This window comes from Jaculus jaculus, chromosome 23, assembly GCF_020740685.1.
Source record: "Jaculus jaculus isolate mJacJac1 chromosome 23, mJacJac1.mat.Y.cur, whole genome shotgun sequence".
Taxonomy (NCBI): Eukaryota; Metazoa; Chordata; class Mammalia; order Rodentia; family Dipodidae; genus Jaculus; species Jaculus jaculus.
Genome location: NC_059124.1, coordinates 10,033,511 through 10,054,807, shown reverse-complemented (window position 1 = coordinate 10,054,807; position 21,297 = coordinate 10,033,511). Strand labels below are relative to the sequence as shown.

The 21,297-nt window shown below is 50.0% G+C and overlaps 1 protein-coding gene across 2 annotated transcripts in view; it reads right to left on the bottom strand.

The window, feature by feature from the left end:
• Positions 1-207: 207 nt before the first annotated feature.
• Positions 208-21,297, bottom strand: part of Clstn3 (calsyntenin 3) — a 33,919-nt gene continuing 12,829 nt past the window's right edge. The window contains exons 11-18 of one of the 2 annotated variants that reach the window (XM_045139740.1): positions 20,732-20,889; positions 20,472-20,620; positions 10,505-10,737; positions 9,604-9,774; positions 7,411-7,556; positions 7,043-7,178; positions 1,419-1,621; positions 208-1,152 (exon numbers count right to left, since the gene is read on the bottom strand). In XM_045139740.1, coding sequence (XP_044995675.1) covers positions 1,012-1,152; positions 1,419-1,621; positions 7,043-7,178; positions 7,411-7,556; positions 9,604-9,774; positions 10,505-10,737; positions 20,472-20,620; positions 20,732-20,889 — 1,337 coding nt within the window. In that variant the 3' untranslated portion in view covers positions 208-1,011. The remainder of the gene's footprint in view (positions 1,153-1,418; positions 1,622-7,042; positions 7,179-7,410; positions 7,557-9,603; positions 9,775-10,504; positions 10,738-20,471; positions 20,621-20,731; positions 20,890-21,297) is intronic. The other variant, XM_004668653.2, reaches the window with a different exon arrangement.

Here is a 21,297-nt window from a genome sequence, read left to right as displayed (position 1 = left end):
TTTCCACAGAGCTAAATGAAGCAGACAGTGGGAATCATCTGCTCCCATATTACCTTCTTAGGGGTCAGGTTTAAAGATTTAAAGACAGAGCGTCTAAGACAATCAACCTTATCCACTCGTCTAACCTCATTGGAGCCCCAGGTGGCCCAAGACCCGAGATCCTGCCACTCATAATCATGTAAGATCAGCCATGTGGGAGCCATCCTGTAGCTTTTTCATGGTTGTTTTATTTGAAAACCCTAGGATGTTTCCCCCCACCACGCCCATCCCTTTCCCTTACCCCAGGACATGACAATGGCACACACACAAGGCTGTGAGCTGCGCACAGGAACACAGTAGCTGCACTCACGACAACACTGAAAAAATATACATTATATATAACACACCCAGGGTCCCACTGGTCCTCCTTCCCCACAACCCAGGCACAAGCAGGCCATGGGGGAAGGGACAGGGGCTGCAGGCCCTCAGGATTGCACAGGCAGGAGAGGAAAGAGGACAACAGAGGAAGGAGACTGGGGAGGGAGGGAGCAAAGCAAGAGTCCCCAGAGCGAAAGGGAAAGTGGGGTGTGGGGAAGTACAGGAAGCAAGTAGGCCCAATCCAGGAAAGTCCTGTGAGCAGGAAAGAGTAGAGAATGGCAGAGCAGCAGCCTCTCCCCAGTCCCACCGCTCCAACCATGGCCCTTGTGTTCCCTCCCCAGGACTGTGCACAGCCGGCAGAGGGAGACAGCAGTAAGGACACACTGCCACAGGGGGCCTATGGGGCAGCCAAGGTCATTGAGCCACCTTCCTCATGAAGCCGGTTTGTGGGGACACCGCAGGAGCATGCCAGCCAAGGGCAGCCCAAGGCAGGAGCAGGCTCGAAGAGGGGCAGGGAGACCCTTGGGGTTTTGAGATTGAAGGACAGTTCTCTCCCTCTCGGCCTCTCTTCTCTCCCGTCTCCAGATGTCCTCTTGTCCTTTCCTAGGCACCCGTCTCACCAGGTCAGAGCTCTTCCTCAGCAAGACTGGAGCCTCAGTAGCGGTGCGGAGGGCTCTCAATGATGCGCCTCTCGTCGCTGCTGGGGGAGTCGGCTGCCTCGGAGTCACTGCTGTCCTCATCCTCCTGCTGGCCACCAGCGGCCCCTGCCACACAGGCCTGCCGGTTCTGGTAGGACTGGAAGGGATGCGGGAACAGGGGACAAGAGTTCAGTGGTCTGCCCAGAGCCTCCCCTTCTGGGGCAGTGCGTGTGCGCGCACACACACACACACACACACACACACACACACACACACACACACTGCCTCTTCCCACCTCCTCCTCTGGCTGATTCCTCTGCCCTGCGCTCTGCAGCTCTGTCAAGGCCTTTCTCCAGAGGCCTAGACCCTCATGGGGGGGGTCTTTGCCATGGAGATGCACCCCCAGCTCCCCAGACCACTCACCTCCATGGGGTTCACAATAATGGTGAGGGCGGAGTCGTCCCAGAAGAGATCCGGGTCTTTGGGGTCGCTGGAGACCCCCGGGGACCCGCTGGAAGCCGAGACGCGGCGGTGAAGGGAGTGGATGCGCAGGAGGCCCAGGATGACCATAAGCACCAGGAAGCCCACGCACACCACGATGATGAGCGTGGCGGCACCAGGGACCACTGCGGGGAGGGGACAGGAGGCGTCAAACGTGACGAGGCTGGCCCTCGGTGGGAAGGGGGAGGGGGAGATGGCTCTGCAGAAGCATCCTGGAATCAGCGGGGTCAGCATTCACTGTGGTCCCCAGGAAGAGAACCACCTGAGAAGCCAGGAGAGCAGCAGCCCACCAGAGGGGAGCGGAGGGAGGGGAGGGAGCAGAGCAGCTAGAACAAGGCCAAAGGGACCCACAGACGACGGCGGGTGGGGCAGGCCCATGCGGTGCCTACCGGATTAGACAGGGCAAGGGAGGCCCAGGACGCTGCCCGGTCTTTCTGTATGGACCTAGACAGACACATCCATGCCCAGAGGGGACAGAGAAGGGCAACCACATGGGCTTAGCTGGAGCAGAAAGAGAGGCCTAACTTGGCTGCCTAGAGGAGGTGCTGGCCCCAAGGCGGGGGGGACCAGTCGAAGAGGCAAAAAGCAGCCCCTTCACTCACCCACCTGAACTGTGCTCCCTCCTGCTTGGCACCACGTCCCTTCTCACAGACTTGAGGATTCTGGATGTTTGGAGCTTCTGCCCCTTCCCAGACTGCACCTGAGGTGCCCCCACCTCCTTCTCAACCCTACTGGGGCAGGAGCCCCGTAGCCTCACTCTGACGCCCAGGCCCAGGGGCATATGGACCTTGACAGGCAGTGAGAAATGGAAGGGCTCAAGTACTCTCACAGAAACCTTGGAGCTGATAATGGCAAAGAACACATGCATACACAGACACATGCCCAGGAAGAGCATCTGGGCCCACAGCTGGACAAAGGCTGCCATGCCCCACACCTCAGCCAGCCCTCGGGCAGCCCACACGCTTGCCTGCACCAGCCGCTGGCTGGCCTGCCCACCCAGCCGGGTTAAGGGGATGCGCGTCAAAGTCTCCAGCAAGGCACAGCAGAGCCGCACGGGCAGAGCCACACAGCTCCCGGCCAGCTGGGCAAACCAGGAAGCCCCTTGGAGGAAGACACAAATACCAAAGACCTGGGCCCTGACAGTCACCGAGTAAGCGGCTGTGAGCGCAGCCCTGGCCCCCTTCCGCAGGCATACGCACAGTACTCGGAGAAGCACGAGAACACAGTGCAGGGGGCCCCACAGCCCCCGGGACAGCAAGCAGAGGAAGAGTCCCCATAAACGCAGCCCCGTGCCCAGGGCCCTCTTGGGCAGCTGGATCACGGCGCGCCACTTGTGTGCACGCATGCCCCGCAGCTCCACCCTCGGCGCTGCTCAGCTGCTCAGAAGCAAGCCCCTAGAGGCCCGCATGCACAGGCAACACTGCAAAGCAGTCCCAGATTTACCTACATCCCGAGACTCACAAGTCAGCAGACAGAGCAGAGCACAGAGAAGCGCACGGCACGGGAGACCCCCACGCCCCAGCTGCCAGCCCCTCCTTTCTGGCAGCCTGCACGCTCACACTGCCACCGGCTCCATGACCAACCAGGTAAATGGAGAAGGGCTGCCTGGGCCGGCCAGGCACTCACCCGCCTCCCTGAGGCCTCCCTGCTGGCTCTCTTCCAAATGGCTTCCCATCCTGACCTGACCCATAGCCCACTTGGGCCCACAGCTAGCTCTGTGGGGGCAGGGCTAAGGAGGCAGGCTTCCTGGTCACTGGGTTCAAGGCCACCACTGGCATTTCTCAATGGCTAGGGTATGGGGAAGAATGGACAATAGAGGCAGAGCGCCCTTCTGCACAAAATAGTCCCTCCCGGGTTCCCCAGTCAGGATGATGACTCCATGAGCTCATGGCCCCTGTGGCTAAGCCAGAAGGAGGCCACCCCACCTCAGAGTGCAGACCACAGCGGGTGACTTACACTGTGGGAACCACAATAAGGAGCTGAAATTAGACGCATTGGAGCCCCTGCGCCGGTGGCACGGGGAAGGAGATAACAAATTGATTCCCAGGAATAAGCGGCGGCACAATGTAAGCGCTCGGGGTATAGGCCAACAAGCCGGACTGATCATGACGGGCCAGGAGACGGGCAAGTAGTTACTGATCTACAAACAGAAGCCAAGAACTTAAAAAGCCCAATCAACGTTTCTTGCTGTGTTCTTGCTGAGCTGTGAATTCTGACCTTGAGCAATGACCTCTATAGCCACCATTAAGGGGTATTTTAGCAAGTGGCCCACGTGATCACAGGGAGTGTTGAAAGCCAGTCCACAGCTCTCGGTCCCACAGCTGCTCCTGGAATGCCAGCGGCTTCCTGCCAGCGTAGGCTTTTGCCTCAAACTCAGACACCTGGCACGGCTTTGCAGTTACACTTACCTCGCAGGGTACTTTATGAATGCCATTCCCTGCCAGGTTGTCCTCCTTACTTCTTAATTCATTTTCTTTTCTTAAAGCACTTTGATTTGGGTTGGTCTATTTTGGTTTGGTTTGATGAGACGGCATCAATTCCTGCACTCAAGTAAGCCTCTTGCCTCAGCCACCCAAGTAACTAAGAATACAAGCAAAGACCACTGTGCCATGCTCATTTTCTTTTTGATACTATTCCTTGTAGGTCTTCCTGTGACGCTCCAGCCCTTGCAAAAGAACACATTGTGGACGTGGTTTCCAAACTGCGTTTCACAGCGGACTACATTAGAAAACACTGGCACCTGTCTCTCACTCTTAAACATTTTGATTTCATTAAATTTGGGTGTCACTCAGACACCATGAGGGTGTGTGTGCATGTGTGCATTGTGTGCAGTGTGCTGTATGCACAAGTGTGCAGATGCATGCACCCCATGCACGTGCGTGTGGGAGCCAGGGGAGAACACTGGGTGCGTCTTCTCCTGTCTCTCATACATATTTCTTTGAAGTAAGGTCTCTCCCTCAACCTGCAGCCGCCATCCTTCAGCAAGCCCCGGGAAGTCGCCACACAGCAGGCCGGGCTTAGCGGGTGCACCCAGCTGTTTATGTGGGTTCTGGCGAGTCTAACCCCAGCAGTCTCCGTCCCTCGCCGGCCCGGCCCTCATGCTTCAGCAGCGGACACTCTTACCTGCTGCGCCATCTTCCCAGCCTGGCAGCAAGAGTTTTAAAAGTGCCCCACATGACTGTGGTATCATAGTTTGGAACAAGAACATAACTGATGTCTTCATCATCTTGCCTCGCTCCTCTCCGGCGACTTTATTCTTCTAGCTATAAACACGCCCAGTCAGCCTCCCACATCCTCAAATTCTTCTTCTTTCTCGTGCTTCTACTCTCCAGGGTCCAAGTTCCAACTCTACGTGTGAAAGAACAAAACCTTCCTGACCGTTTTCTTAAAACACTCAGATCTCCTTCTTGCTTCTTCTTCCTTCTTCCTCCTTCTTTCTTCTCCTTCTTCTTCTTCTTCCTCTTCTCCTCCTCCTCCTCTTCCTCCTCCTCCTTTTTTTTTTGGTGCACTTAGGAACTTCAGAAATGGGCCTTGTCTTATTGGAGAAGACTGCACCTCTCACCGTTTTGTTTGTTTGTTTGTTTTGGTTTTTCAGGGTAGGGTCTCACTCTAGTCCAGGCTGACCTGAAGTTCACTCTGTAGTCTCAGGGTGGCCTTGAACTCATGGTGATCCTCCTACCTCTGCCTCCCAAGTGCTAGAATTAAAGGCATGATCCAACACACCCGGCCCTCTCACTGTTTTTAGTCCTTAGAGCACTTTGACATTGTGAAACCATGATTCTGCAACACTTGGGCTTAGGAGGTGAAGGGGATCAGGAAAGGCGTGTGGAGCAGGTTCAATGACAATGGCTGAAGTGGGGCACCTGGTGTGCTCAAGACGTGTAGCCACAGGAAAGTGAACTGAGGGCCTGCTCTGGCCCAAATAAGGGAAAGGCAAAGGCAGGCTGAGCTCTTTGGGAGAAGAAAGGCTGACCCGGATGCAGCTCAGAACAAAGGGTTGCAGCCTGGGCTCCACTAAGGGAACAAGCAAGGACAACACTCACAAGCGCTGCGGGGTGGTGGCCGGGAGGAGGGACAGACAGGGACAGACTGGGAGGAAGGCCTGGGCAATCAGAACAAGGACTCCCTCACGCAGGGCCTCAGAAAAGAAGACAGGCCTGAGACCCTCGCCAGGCTCAGCAGCTCCTGAATCTATCTTGAGCCTAATCACAGCAGCAGCACCCAGCACTCGGCACCCAACCCCACAGACACTGAGTGGGATCTTTCAGTGCGGGATTTCCTCAAGAAACCCTTCACGGAACGACTTAGAGTCGCCCATAGAGTGGGTGACATCACCTTTTGCCATCTTTCAAAATGTGCAAGTCTGTGGCCCTTGAGGGTGAATTTAATGTTTAAAAACTTAAAATGATATACAGAGCCAACTCTGACAAAAGTCAATAAAGAAGTTGGGTAACACTGACCTGGGACCAAAGCAAGGTGTGCCTCAAAACTGACAAGCATAAACGTACCTCATAAATGAGCTTTGAAAACAGTTTTTTGAAAAGGATTCCAAAATATCTTTCAGCAAGGTTACCATCAATTTTCAGATTTTAATAATGCAAGAGTAGGTTTTTTATATAATGTAAACTGCAAAACTCAGGTTACAAAATAGTTTGATCTCAACTTTATAGAAATCAAAATAAAGAAAAGAAAGGAAGAAAAGGCATGAAGACTGGAACAAAACATATCGGATCAGCAGGGTCACCTCGTTCTGACAGAAGCAAGGTCGGTTTGCTTCTTTATACTTGTATTTTCTACAATTAAGCAACTCTTAATATTTGAAAATAAACATTGCGCCATGGGTAGTAATTGCAGCCAGGGAGCAAGCCTGCATGTGTTGTCGTAGAAATAGCCTTATAACTTACAGGGAACATACACGCAATCGTACTAACTAGTTCTTTTAGGAGAGAGACAGTATATACTACATTTTATATATATATATATATATATATATATATATATATATATATATATATATATATATATATATGGAGAGAGAGAGAGAACGAGAGGGAGAGAGAGATGGGGGGAAGGGAGGGTGTGTGTGTTTCACTATGTAGAACAGGCAGACCTTAAACTCAAGATCTTCCTGCCTCAGCTTCCTGAGTGCTGGGATCATGCTCTTTAATTCTTTCATATCCAAGATAACATCCTTAGGACAGAGCTAGTATGCTATAGGTGCTTAATAAATGCCTGACAGCTTTACTACAGAGAATTTCTAAATCTGAACTAGCAATTTTTGGCCAGGGAAGGCAGCCAACAGGAATAACAAAGATGCCCACCTCGCCCACAGCCCATGTTCCAGGCATGAGCATCTGTGCAGAGATGGGGCTCAGATTCTCAGGGTGTTAGCAATCCAGGAGGATAAAGGAATTACCCACGACTGTCACCATGGCAGGTACCACGGAGAACAGAATCCACTAGCCCGCCTCTCTCTTCCCCTCCCAGGGGTACAGGAAAGGATGCCCATGCCGCCCCTCCTGCCCAGCCCGATTCAGCTTACGTACTAGAGTTCCGGTGGGAGCTGGCCAGGCTGTGTCCAGCCATCTCAGGAGGAGGCTGGTGACCCCGGTGCAGGAATTGCTGGGAGCTGAGTACATGGCTGGGGTGGGCCACCCGGTTCATGCTATGCAGGACACTGACCTGGGCAGAGGAAGGGCTCCGTGTGCACCTGCTTCCCCTCAGGCCGCCTCCCTCTCCAAGCCCAGCTCCATCTCTTGACTGTGGCCCCACATCTCCTCCTCCATCACCCACTGTGGGTCTAGGAGACCTCAGTGAAGTGACATCCCTGCCCACCAACCATCTACTGGAGCCCATTGCACCCCGGGCCCTCCGTAGGAGCAGGCAGCTGGGAACGGAAAGGAGCTCTGGGTACCTCCACAATGAACTCATTGCTGGAATAACGGCCATTCATTTCTGAGCAGGAGAGCCGGAACTTCCTGGCATACAGGGCAGCTCCAGGTCTCAGCCGGTAACGAGCTTGCCTCAGGATTTCTTCATACACAGTGATACTCTCCACCCCTGAGGAGTAAGCAAACAGCTGAAGCAGGGCCGGGAAGTGGCACCTGCCTTCGACTCCCAGCGGGGACGAAGCCGTAGCAGCAGTCGTGGCCCCAGCAGCAGTGAGGGTGACCTGCGGTCTCCTCGGGAGAATGTGGCCCTCTGCCCTCCTCGGTCTGCTGACCTTGAGCCACTGAAAGCTATTTCCTGCTCTGCCCTTCTCTCCTAGTCTGTGGCTTCTGGGCCTTCCCAGGGGAGAAACAGAATCCAGGTTTTTAAGGAAAAGAACATGTAAGGACATCTTTAAGGGAAGAGAGATAACAGGCAGAAAGGACACAGCTTCAGAGAGGCCTGGAAGGGAACGGAAATGGAGGGACCTTCAAGAATCACAGGCTTCTTCTGGAAGCTGCCAAATCATCACTCCCACCATTCCCTAAGAAATGACCACTTAGGGCTGGAGAGATGGCTTAGTGGCTAAGCGCTTGCCTGTGAAGCCTAAGGACCACAGTTTGAGGCTCAATTCCCCAGGACCCATGTTAGCCAGATGCACAAGGGGGCACACATGTTTGGAGTTCCTCTGCAGTGGCTGGAAGTCCTGGCATGCTCATTCTCTCGGTCTCTCTGTCTGCCTCTTTCTCTCTGTCTGTTGCTCTCAAATAAATAAGTTTTAAACAACATTAAAAAAAAAAAAAGAAATAACCAGTTAGAGCTATGGTGGGTACATGCAAAGACAGACAAGGTGACCACACCAAAGAGCCACAGGATTAGCAAGTTCACCGGGAAAGTCTAAGCTGAAGCAAGAGACAGATGACAGAGACCCGAAGAGAGAGACAGCAAAGACCTGAAGAGAGAGATGGCAGAGACCCGAAGAGACGGCAGAGACCCGAAGAGAGAGACGACAGAGACCCGAAGAGAGAGACGACAGAGGCCTGAAGAGAGAGATGACAGAGACCTGAAGAGAGAGACAACAGAGACCCGAAGAGAGAGATGACAGAGACCCGAAGAGAGAGATGGCAGAGACCTGAAGAGAGAGACGGCAGAGACCCGAAGAGAGAGACGACAGAGGCCTGAAGAGAGAGATGACAGAGACCTGAAGAGAGAGACAACAGAGACCCGAAGAGAGAGACGACAGAGACCCGAAGAGAGAGATGACAGAGACCCGAAGAGAGAGATGGCAGAGACCCGAAGAGAGAGATGGCAGAGACCCGAAGAGACGGCAGAGACCCGAAGAGAGAGACGACAGAGACCCGAAGAGAGAGACGACAGAGACCCGAAGAGAGAGACGACAGAGACCTGAAGAGAGAGACGACAGAGGCCTGAAGAGAGAGACGACAGAGACCTGAAGAGAGAGACGACAGAGACCCGAAGAGAGAGACGACAGAGGCCTGAAGAGAGAGATGACAGAGGCCTGAAGAGAGAGACGACAGAGACCTGAAGAGAGAGACGACAGAGACCCGAAGAGAGAGACAACAGAGACCCGAAGAGAGAGATGACAGAGACCCGAAGAGAGAGATGGCAGAGACCTGAAGAGAGAGACGGCAGAGACCTGAAGAGAGAGATGACAGAGACCTGAAGAGAGCGATGGCAGAAACCTGAAGAGAGATGACAGAGACCTGAAGAGAGAGACGACAGAGACCTGAAGAGAGAGATGACAGAGACCCGAAGAGAGAGACGACAGAGACCCGAAGAGAGATGACAGAGACCCGAAGAGAGAGATGGCAGAGACCTGAAGAGAGAGACGGCAGAGACCTGAAGAGAGAGACGGCAGAGACCTGAAGAGAGAGATGACAGAGACCTGAAGAGATCAATGGCAGAAACCTGAAGGCAAATGGAACATGAGTGAAGGAAAGCCAGGCTGCTAAGAGCACAAAGAAGAGAGAAATATCCAGAACTCCCATCCCGCCACATGTCCCCAAGGGGATCTCTCAATTAAGCAGGAACAAAACAGCTCTTGGCTCCCTGAGAAGGAGGACCCATGTACAAATTGTGGGATACACACACACACACACACACACACACACACACACACACACACACACACAAGAGAATAGGCTCTTGGCCCACTGACCAGCAATGGTGAGGTAGGCAGACGTGTTGGTGAGCTCCAGGCCTCGTTGCTGCAAGGACGCCAGGTCTAAGAGCAGGCTTTCCCTCTCAGGGTCTAGGTCGTCCCCCACCAGAGAAATTTCACAGCCATCCAGGTTGTGCACAATCTCATCCGACATGCGTGTATCCATCACTGGGAAGGGAAGAGTCAAGGTCTAGGTCATGCTGAGCTTGTTGAAGTTCTGAGACCCTGTCACTGTCATCCCCTCATGGCCACTGCTCCTACCTGCCCAAGGGTACTTCATAAGGGAAATCAACAGTATTCCCATGAATGTCATCATGCAACGTTTCCTTAGACCCATGGCACCCCTGAGCGGACTACTAACTCTGCTTCTTAAGGATAAGTTGTTCTCATTCACATAAAAATAGAAGGGTCAGGCGTGGTGGTGCACACCTTTAATCCTAGCACATGGGAGGCAGATGTAGGAGGGTCGCTATGAGTTTCAGGCCCACCTGAGACTACATAGTGAATTCCTGGTCAGCTTGGGCTACAGCAAGACCCTACCTTGGAAAAGAAAAAAAAAAAAAACCAGATGGAATGGCTGGAGGGATGGCTTAGTGGTTAAGTGTTTGCCTGCAAAGCCAAAGGACACAGCTTGGATTCCCAGGACCCACATAAGCCAGATGCACAAGGTATCACATGCATCTGGAGTTCAGTTGCAGCAACTGGAGGCCTTGGTATGTTGGTTCTCTCCCTCTCTCTCTTTCTTTCCCTCTCTCTCAAATAAATAAATAATGTATTTTTAAAATCTTTAAAAAAAAACACAGAAGGAAGTTAATCTCCCTTTCCTTCCCCAGATTCATTCCCTCACTCTAAGTGCAGACATCGGCCTTCCTCGGGTTGCGTTACTCCCTAGACTCACCCTCACCTGTGCCCTGCCAGCTCTCATCTGTTTTTGTCTCCACTTGGTGAGAGATGGAGCAAGTGACTTGAAGATCAGGGAACAAGGGGACCCCCTCAGGACCCTCAAAGTCCACAGCTGGGCGGGCAAAATGAGCTGTGCCACTCAGCAGGATCTGGGGGGCATCTGGCTGAAGAACCACCACATAGCCTTCCACTTCTGGGATAGAGACACAGGATTCTTCACTGAAGCACCTATGCAAAAAACAGAGAGAGGCAATGTGTGACCCTAGCAACCCCTTCCTTTAAAAAGTTAGATTTTGGGCTGGAGAGATGGCTTAGCGGTTAAGCGCTTGCCTGTCAAGCCTAAGGACCCTGGTTCGATGTTCGATTTCCCAGGACCCATGTTAGCCAGATGCACAAGGGGTGCACGCATCTGGAGGTCTTTTGCAGTGGCTAGAGGCCCTGGCATGCCCATTCTCTATCTATATGGGTTTTCTTTAAACAACAGGGGGGGTGCTGAAGAGATGGCTTAGCAGTTAAGCGCTTGCCTGTGAAGCCTAAGGACCCCGGTTCGAGGCTCAGTTCTCCAGGACCCACGTTAGCCAGATGCACAAGGGGGCGTACGCGTCTGGAGTTTGTTTGCAGTGGCCAGAGGCCCTGGCGTGCCCATCCTGTCTCTCTCTCTATCTGCCTCTTTCTCTCTCTCTGTCCATCGCTTTCAAATAAATAAAAATAAACAAAAAAAAATTTTTAAAAAGATTTTTCCAGTTGTGGTGAGAGAAAGACAGACATATGTACGTTCTGTCTCACCCATCTGGGCTCCACTTCGACAGTAGAACACTGTCCCAGACAGAGTGAGAGCAGAGAGGCTAGTGTCTCTGAACCACAACCTCCCCAGCACAGTGGGGTGACCTCCCTTCTACGTAGGAAGATCAGAGGCAGACAGTGAGAGAGCTCCTACCTGTGGGGTGACCACATCATCCAACTGTTCCACAAGATCATGGGAATGTGTATCAAATTCTATTTTAATAGAAAATAAGATGGGCTGGAGGGATGGCTTAGCAGTTAAAGCATTTGCCTGCCAAACCAAAGAATCTGGGTTCAACTCTCCAGGACCCATGTAAGCCAGATACACAAGGGGGTGCATGCATCTGGAGTTCATTTGCAGTGGCTAGAGGCCCTGAGGTGCCCATTCTCTCTCCCTCCCTCTCTCCCTCTCTCCCCCCTTCTTCTTTCTCCCTCTCAAATAAATAAGAAAATTAATTTAAGAAAAAGAAAATAAGAGAAACTGAACTAACAAAATACGCATACAGTCAGGCATGGCTTTCCCTGAGTGCCAGCATTACAGGCATGTGGAATCCCAGTACTCAGGAAGCTGAGACAGGAGGACTGCAAGTTCAAGTTCAGCCTAGATTAGTGAAGCCTTCCCTCAAAAAAAAGGAGGGATAAACACACATTTCTTTACCCAGGATGTAAAATAACATGGGTTGGGTATACATTCCTCTAGAAACGAGCCTCAAAATATTCACCTCTAAAAGTGGAATGTGGTATGATATTTGCCCATGTTCACTTCTTTAGTGTTCTTTGCTATCAGAGTACACGCAATGGCATGCCCTTGGACCTAGAAGCCCCATCCCACGCAGCTGCGTGATCTGGGCATCAGCCAAAAGGACTCAGCCAAGTCAAACAGCCAGCAAGGCAGCTGCTCAGGACCTGCGCTCCCGGGCGCTCCTCCAGCCCCACCTCGCCAATGACAAGGGCATCTCCCAATCAAAGCTCGTTCTATGAATCATTTTGTCACATTATTTCATTATAGTTTTGTTCCCATTCTGTGGAATAAGGATAAGAAACCAAAACTCGTGAAGTAAGAGAATCACTGTGAGTTCAAGGTCAGCCTGTACTACACAGTGAAGTTCCAGGTCAGCCTAAGCTAGAGTGAGAACCTGCCACAAATTTTTATTTATTTATTTTTTTTAAAAAGCTTATAGCTGGGCATGGTAATGCATAACTATAATTCCAGAAAGACCTGTTTCAACAAATAAAAAAAGATCATGTCACATATACATTTCTCCTTAGTTTGACTATGTTAGACACTAATTGACAAATAAAAAGACGACACTAAGTTGATGTCCTACCATGCATTATATATTTAGAACAACACTATGTACCATGAACTTACTAAGGGCTCTTTAACTGCTGTAATAATTTGGAAAGATTGCCAGGCTGGGGAGATAGCTCAGTGGGTAAGAGCCCTGGGTGTGCAAGGATGAGAGCCTGAGGTTACCCAAACTTGATTCCCCAGGGCTCATGACACAGATGGGTGTGACCATGCTCATCGGTGTCCAGCCCCGCTAGAGCTTGGCTGTGACTGAACGAAGCCTCCAGCTCAAGGAAACAGGCGACTGAGTAAGAGGAGGGAACCCTTTCCTTTGTCCTTGACACCATGCACATGGGGTACACACATCTGCACACACATGTATCTACCACACGTCACACACCACGCCACGTTCATGCCAAAAAAGAGAAGATTGCTTTTAGGTTATGGCTACTTAAAACAAATGTACCCAATAATTAAGACTGTGATATCTTTTAATCAGTGAGTTAAATACAAAACTAAGTGATCACAATAAATTTGTTCATTACTTTAAAAATAAAAAAGATGATTTGGCCAAGTGTAGTGGTGCACGCCTTTAACCCCAGCACTCGGGAGGCAGAGGTTATGAGGATTGTCATGAGTTCAAGGCCACCCTGAGACTACATAATGAATTCCAGGTCAGCTTGAGCTAGAGCAAGACCCTACCCTAAAAAAAAAAAAAAAAAAGAAAAGAAAAAAAAGAAAAAATTCAATGTTTAAAAAAAAAGGGAGTTCTACATTTTGATGATAAATCCCTCTTATACATCCATTTTGAGAACATAACTTTTCTGTAAAAGAATAAAATTTCAAATGTCAAAAGAGAGAAGAGGGAAGGGAGAGAGGGAGGGAGGGAGGAAGGAAGGGAGAGAGAGAGAGAGGAAGGGAAGGAATAAAGGAAGGAAGGAAGGAAGGAAGGAAGGAAGGAAGGAAGGAAGGAAGGAAGGAAAATATAAAGGCAGGAGGGAGACAGGGAAGAGGGGGAGGAGAAAGAGAAGGGATGAAGAAGAGAAGGAAGGGAGAGAGGAAAACAAAACTCTTAGTTTAAGCACCTGCACCATGCAAGGAACATGTGTCAGAGTCAAGTTTTTAACCACACTCCAGCTGCAGCCAACATCTGGGTCCCAAGTTTGCACCAAGGAACGTTCCCTCTCCCTCTCTCTCTCACCCCATCTTGCCTTTCCACCTACATAATGTAACAATGCAGCCCTCAACCCCCCAAGCCCCAGGCTCACAGCCTTGGACTTCCCAGCCTTCAGAGCAAGAAGAAATCTGTATTCTTTGTAAATTCCCCAGCTTCTGATATTCCATTATGGCAGCACACTGCAGAAAACAGAGAAGCCAGGTATCACTATAAGAACTGCCAAAGGAGCCAGGCGTGGTGGCGCACGCCTTTAATCCCAGCACTCAGGAGGCAGAGGTAGGAGGATCACTTGAGTTTGAGGCCACCCTGAGATTACATAGTGAATTCCAGGTCAGCCTGGGCTGGAGAACCCTATCTCAAAAAACTGAAAGAAAAAAGAAAAGAAAAGCCAAACACTGCGGAAACAACTCTGGAACAGCTTTGGAAGGAATGCTGTGGGCAAGCTTGTGGTGTCATGAGTGGAACACTAAGGTGATTCTGCTGAAGGCTCAGGAAGAAAGGAACTGTGGGGAAAGAATAGAACTTAGAGATGATTAAAGATGTCAAAATCAACACGTTGCTAGAAACATGGACCATAAAGGTCATTGTGATGAGGTCTGAGAAGGAAATGCAGCCAATCTCACTGGAAACTGGGATAAAGGCCATCGTTGTATAAACTGGCAAAAAATTGGGCTGAATTGTATCTATGTTTGAGCGTTTCACAGCAGCAGAACTTGAGGACAATGAACCAGAAAGGTAGTGAAAGAAACTGCTAAGGAAATATTGAAGAAGTTGCATGGCTACTTGTAACTACATATATTAAAGTAAAAAAGAAAACAATCTATTTAAAGATGGAGTTCACAATTAAAGGGAAAGCAACTTATAGATTCAAGGGATTCACACACTGCCCAAGTAAGAATGAAAAGTCTTGCAAGAGTACGGCTGAACAACTCTTTGATAGGTGATTAGCTTGGATAGAAGGCCAGGTGCTATTTCTCAAGACAACGTGAACATAACCTCATGTGCATTTCAAGGACATTCAAGGCAGCTCACAGACAGCAGGCCAGGGCACCACGAGAAAAGGTGGCATTCGCAGCCCCGGCCCCCTCAGGTCTCTGCTCCCCACCTTCTGGAGGAGTACCACAGATGCATCTTGGAACACCTGTCCAAGGGCACAAGCCTTGGTAGCATCCATATGGGGCTAATTCTGCAGGTTCTCAGAATGCAAAACCAACAAGGGCACGGTTTATTTACTTAGACGTCAAAGATGTCACAGACAGCCTGGAGACTCAGGCAAAGACCTGTCAAGGGCAGAGACACCAGAGACAGTCCCTGTGAGGTCAGTCCAGAGAGGGATGGTGTATTCAAAGCCTCCACAGGAGGTCTCCCTACCGTAGTGGAGGCAAGGTCACCAGAGGACCCAGAACTACAGAGCTCCCAGCATGCAACGCCAGCCTAGGAGAGCTGCTAGCAGGCCGAAGCCCACAAGCCACAGGTTTCCTTCAGCCTTAGGACTGACCCCACCCCAAGAAGCAGAAAATAGAGTCAGCGGTTATTCTTTAATCTTTTTTTTTTTTTTGCTTTGTCTCAATTTGTTTTGAGACAGGGTATCTTATAGCCTAGTCTGACCTCAAACTCTTTGTAGATGAGGATGACTTTGAACCTGTTCCTCCTGCCTCTACCTCCTGAGGGCTGGAATTACAAGCATGCATCACCATTTCCAATGTATGCAGTGTGTGGGGGACCCTGCTTGCTAGGCAGGGATTCTACCAACTGAGCTACAGCACCAGCCCATTGTTGTGAAATCTTAAGACTGAATGTGAGCTAGGCCTGGTGATATCCAGCCTTAGAACACCAGCTCTCAGGAGGCTAAGGCAGAAAGATCACGAGTCCAAAGCCAACCCGGGCTAGAGAGAAAGATGCTGGTTTCTGTTTGTTTTAAGTCATGTTGGCCTGGATCACTTTTGAATTTGCTTGGAATCAGTTTTTCCTTTTTCCTTTATCTTCTGCTTTCTTTTTAAAAAATATTTTGGACTGGAGAGATGGCTTAGCAGTTAAGCACTTGCCTGTGAAGCCTAAGGATCCCAGTTCAAGGCTCGATTCCCCAGGACCCACGTTAGCCAGATGCACAAGGGGGCGCACGTGTCTGGAGTTCGTTTGCAGCAGCTGGAAGCCCTGGTGCGCCCATTCTCTCTCTGTCTATCTGCCTCTCTCTGTTAATCTCTAATAAATAAATAAAAATGAACCAAAAAAACTTTAAAAAATATTTTATTTATTTATTTGATAGAAAGAGGGGGAGAAAAAGAGAGAGAGAATGGGTGCACCAGGGCCTCCAGCCGCTGCAAACAAACTCCAGACACATGTGCCCCCTTGTGCATCTGGCTTACGTGGGTCCTGGAGAATCACACTGGGATCCTTTGGCTTTGTAGGCAAATGCCTTAACCACTAAGCCATCTCTCCAGCCCTGATTTCTTTTTATAATTTAAATTTTTTAATTTAAGTGTGTCTCCCAAAAGTTATGTGTTGAAAACTTAATTCCCAATGGAGAGGTGTTAGGAGTAATAGATTAGGTCATGAGGGCTGCATCCTCATGAATAGATGAGTGCTGCTTATAAAAGAGGTGAGGCTGAGGGTTCAATCTCCCACCCTCCTTCTTTCTCTCCCTCCTTCGCAGACTCTCTGCTGTACCACCACTGTATGACGCAGCAAGGAGTCCCTGGTCAGATGCTGACTCACCAGTCTCAAACTTCCCAGCCTCCATTGTTGTTACTGGAACACGAGGCAGATGAAGACCAAGCATGGTGGCTGGTACCTGCCATCCCATGACTAAGGAAGTGTTGCAGTCAGTTTCACATTGCTGGTAGAAAACACCCGACCAAGAGCAGCTTGTGGGAGGATAGGGTTTATTTTGGCTTATAGACTTGAGGAGAAGCTCCATGATGGCATGGGAAACAATGGCATGAGCAGAGGGTGGATATGACCTCCTGGCCAAGTTGAGATGAACAACAGGAACAGGAGAGTGTGCCAAACACTGACAAGGGGAAGCTATGTATAACACCCACAAGCCTACCCCCAACAATGCACTGCCTCCAGGAAGCTTCTCTCTCCAAACTGCCATCAGCTGAGGACCTAGCATTCAGGGTGCCTAAGTTTATGGGGGACATCTAAGTCAAACCACCACAGGAGAATCACCATACATTCAAGGTCAGCCTGGACTACATAGTGAGATTTTTGTCTCATAAACAAAAGTTGTGGGGTGGGGAGAAGGGCTGGGAAGACAGTTCAGTGGGTAAAGTGCTTGCTTTGCTAGCATGAAGATCTGAGTTCAATCCCAGAACCCAGGCATATAATCCCAGCTCTGGGAGACAGAGAGAAGCAGATCCCTGGAGCTCACTGGCCAGCCAATGGAGCCTAACTGGTGTACTCCAGGCCAAAAAGAGACCCTATCAAAGAAAAGTGGACAGCATTCCTAAGGAACAACGTCCAAGGTTGTCCTCTGGCCCCCATATGCACACCTACACACATGCAGATACACACACATCTGATTCAATATTATTGGCCTAGCCTTAGGAGGGAAATGAACTAGACCTAGGTCAACTAGTTAGATTAGGGAAACAGACTAGGTAAGAATAATGAGGGCTTGGGCTAGAAACAGAAAAAGAGGAAACAAATTTGAGACATCCAGTTCAAGGGCAGAACCTGGGAGACCTGGCAACTGATGGGAAATAGAGGATAAAGACAGAGGGGAAACAAGGAGGAGTTGGGGTTTCAAGTTTGGATGATTTTGAGAACAGAGATACATTAGAAACAGAAGTTTGGGGTTGGGGGTATTGGCTACTTAAAGTGAATTATTTCAGGGCTGGAGAGATGGCTTAGCGGTTAAGCGCTTGCCTGTGAAGCCTAAGGACCTCGGTTCGAGGCTCGGTTCCCCAGGTCCCACGTAAGCCAGATGCACAGGGGGGCGCACGCGTCTGGAGTTCATTTGCAGAGGCTGGAAGCCCTGGCGTTCCCATTCTCTCTCTCTCCCTCTATCTGTCTTTCTCTCTGTGTCTGTTGCTCTCAAATAAATAAATAAATTTAAAGTGAATTATTTCAGAAATGGCTCATCTGTGCTGAGACACTGATAGAACAGAGCAGGGTTACAGAAAGCGGGTATGAATTCAAAAGCATGGAAAGTGGGGCAAACCAGAGAAAATGTTGTGCTCAACTCGGGGGTAATGCTTTGAGTAGAGAGCCTTCCAAGAAGTAGATTACAGTAAATAAACAAAACTCTTACCAGACCTGACGATACAGACCTATAATTGTAGCTACCAGGGAGGCTGCGGCAAAAAGTTCACAAATTCAAGTCTTGCCTGGTCTTGCTCTGTACAGCAAGGTCAAAGCTATCCTTGTCAATATAACAAGACCCTCTCTCAAAACAAAAAGTTAAAATAGGGGGCTGAAGAGATGGCCTAGCGGTTAAGCGCCTGCCTGTGATGCCTAAGTTCAAGGCTCAATTCCCCAGAACCCATGTAAACCAGATGCACAAGGGGATGCACACATCTAGAGTTCATTTGCAGTGGCTGGAGGCCCTGGTGCACCCATTCTCCTCTCTCTTTTTCTCTGCTTCTTTCTCTCTGTCTGTCACTCTCAAATAAATAAATAAAAAATAGAAATAAACAAAAACAAGTGAAAATAGGGCTGGTGATATAGCTCAGTGGTAGAGCATTTGCCTACCATGCACAAAGTCCAAGTTCAATCCGCAGTACTTGACAGAGAAAACTTGAATTTAAATAGCTGCATATATCTAGTTTTAAATGACCAAGATCCAAATCCAAAAACTGAACAAGGGAGGCTAAGAAGACTACGGACAGACAGAGGAGGTGCTGATAGACACCTCTCTGTCTATTGCAAGTAGAACACACACACTCTCTCTCCTCCTCATTTTCTCCTATAACCTCAGAGGAAATGGAGAAATAAGATCTGTCTTTCTCAAGTTCATAAACAGTCAGTGCCCCTTCACTCTTCTAAGGGACCAGAGCCAGGCTCCAAACCTTTGGAAAAGCCTCTAGATCCAGACCTGGAAGAGCCAGGAGGAACTCAGATGAGCTAGTCAGCCAAGAAGCCACCACCTCTTCCCTGTGGGAGGCTGTCCAGAGCTCTGCCATCCTCTCTGATGCGGCTCCCGAGTGCAGTGACAGGAATGAGGCAGGGCCTTGGGCCTTGAAGGATAGAAATTAGTTTTTATTATTGTTATTTGGTTTTGTTTGTTTGGGCTTTGGGGCGGTGGTTTGAGGTAGGATCTCGCTCTGTAGCCCAGGCTGGCTTGGAACTCATGGAGAAACTCCTGCCTCAGTCTTCCCAAATGCTGGGGTTGAAGGCGTGAGCTGCCACACCGGCTGTGAGCGCAGCTCTTCAACAGGAACTCTGACTAGAGCCCATGGGGTTTGTACACAGCTCTGGTCTGCGTCCACATGATGCCGAGTAGCCTGTGACCACACCGGGCCCAGCAGCCTCTGCCCTTGCCCTTCTAAAAGGCTGATGGTAAAGTCTGACGACCATGCCCAGCTGCTAGGGAGCTCAGAACCCCTCCCTAAGATATCTGAACCCACAAAATCTGACTCACAAACCATGTGGTCTACCCACTAAGTGGCAATATCTCCTAAAAACTGTCCACCAACCATAACAGGGAACGAAGGAACCTTCACAGAGTGACCGGGAGCACTTACCAAATGCACTCTGCTGGGCATGCGAGCTGAATTCTGTCACTTAGTTTTCACACTAATTCCATTACCACATCTGCTCAAAAGCTAATAACAGACCTTATGTCTTTAACTATTTTGCTTCCATTGCTTCTCAGTCTTTAAAAAAAAAAAGACTTTTTAATTTTATTTTTATTTATCTGTTTGAGACACAGAGAATGGGCACACCAGAGCCTTCAGCCACTGAAAATGAACTCCAGACACATGCACCACGTTGTGCACCTAGTTTACGTGGGTCCTGGGGAATCAAACCTGAGTCCTTTGGCTTTTCAAGCAAACACCTTAACTACTAAGCCATCTCTCCAGCTCTCAGTCTGTACTCTTAAATACTTAAAGTATACTTAAACCTCGAAATAATCTATAATTTTTCTTTAAAGAAGTCAAAATCATTTGCTCAGAATTCAAAGGTCAGCAAACTTTTTCTACAAAAGACAAGAGAGTCAACATCCTCATATTTTGGGTCTACATGGTCTCTGTCCCAATTACGTGTCCGCCATCACAGTTTAAGAGGAGCAATGGACCACATGCAAATGATGAACATGGCTCTGTCCCCAGGTTTGGCCTGGGACCATAGGTTTCCAGGATTATCTATTTGACTTGTAAGAACTTGACGAATCAAGATCTGAACAGGAGAAGCAAATACCACTCACCATCTCTCCCGGGTCCTCCAACCAATTGGTGTAAAGTCCCTCACCTCCAACCTTAACTATCTCCCTTTAGGTATCAGCAGAGAGCAGAGGGCAACCCCCTCAAATCCTGAAGTGTGGCTAAGCGAAGAGTAAGAAACTGGTTGCTGGGAAAGCTGAGTCTAGCCCAGGCTCTTCCACTAACGTGACGACATGACCTTTCACAGGCCAAGTGTCCTCTCCCAGAGCTCAGAGCAGAATGCAAAATGAGGGAGAGATGGCTCGTTTTAGGAGACGTCCTAGGCCAGTGAGCGGTGCCACTGTCTGGCTCTGCTCCATGATTTCTCCACCCACCCCACACTCACTTGACAGCGGTGGTGAGGCGCAGGGGCCTGACGCCGGGCGTGGCAAAGCGCAGAGTGTTCATGTAAGCCACATGCTGCAGGGCATGGTTGAAGGTCTCCACATCATCCCCCTCCAAGGTGAGCAGGGACTGCGAGGGGTTCACGTGGACCTGGGTCCCAGACACAGACACGGCTGAGAGCGAGGCGGGGCGGCGGGAGAGGAAGGGAGCAGAGGTGTCGAGGGGCATGCGGGGAGGGAGAGGTTGTCGAGGAGGCTATACCTTCATGCCTTTGCCCAGGCTCTCGAAATCCCTATAGTCCAGCCCCTCCCGGCATGCATAGAGGCACTCGATGACCTCACGGCTCTCCAGGCGACCTGAGCGCACGCTGAAACCAGCCAGGTAGCCGTGGAAATAGTGATGGATCAGCAAGGGGTCTCCTAGGGCAGGAACACAGGAGCAGGCCAGGTGAGGAGAGAAGGAGAGAGGAGAGAAGAGAAGGAAGGACCAGGGTAGAGACTGAGAGCAGAAGGAAAGGGAGAGCAAGCAGAGGACCTAAGAAAGAAAGTGAAAAATGTACAAACACAAACGAGGAAAGGAGAGAGGACAGGTGAGAGAAACGCGAGGATAAAGGGTAGTTTGAAGAGGAAAAGGTGAAACACAAGACAGGACAGGGCACAGCTCAATAGTAAAGCACAGCACGTTGGCTTCGCAAGCGTGAGGCTGCAGGTTCCACCTCCCAGAAACACACGCACACACACGCACACGCACACACACACACACGCATGGAAAAGAAGAAAGCGGAAGAAAAGAGGAACAGAAGCAAGGGAAATGTGAAAAGCTTCAAG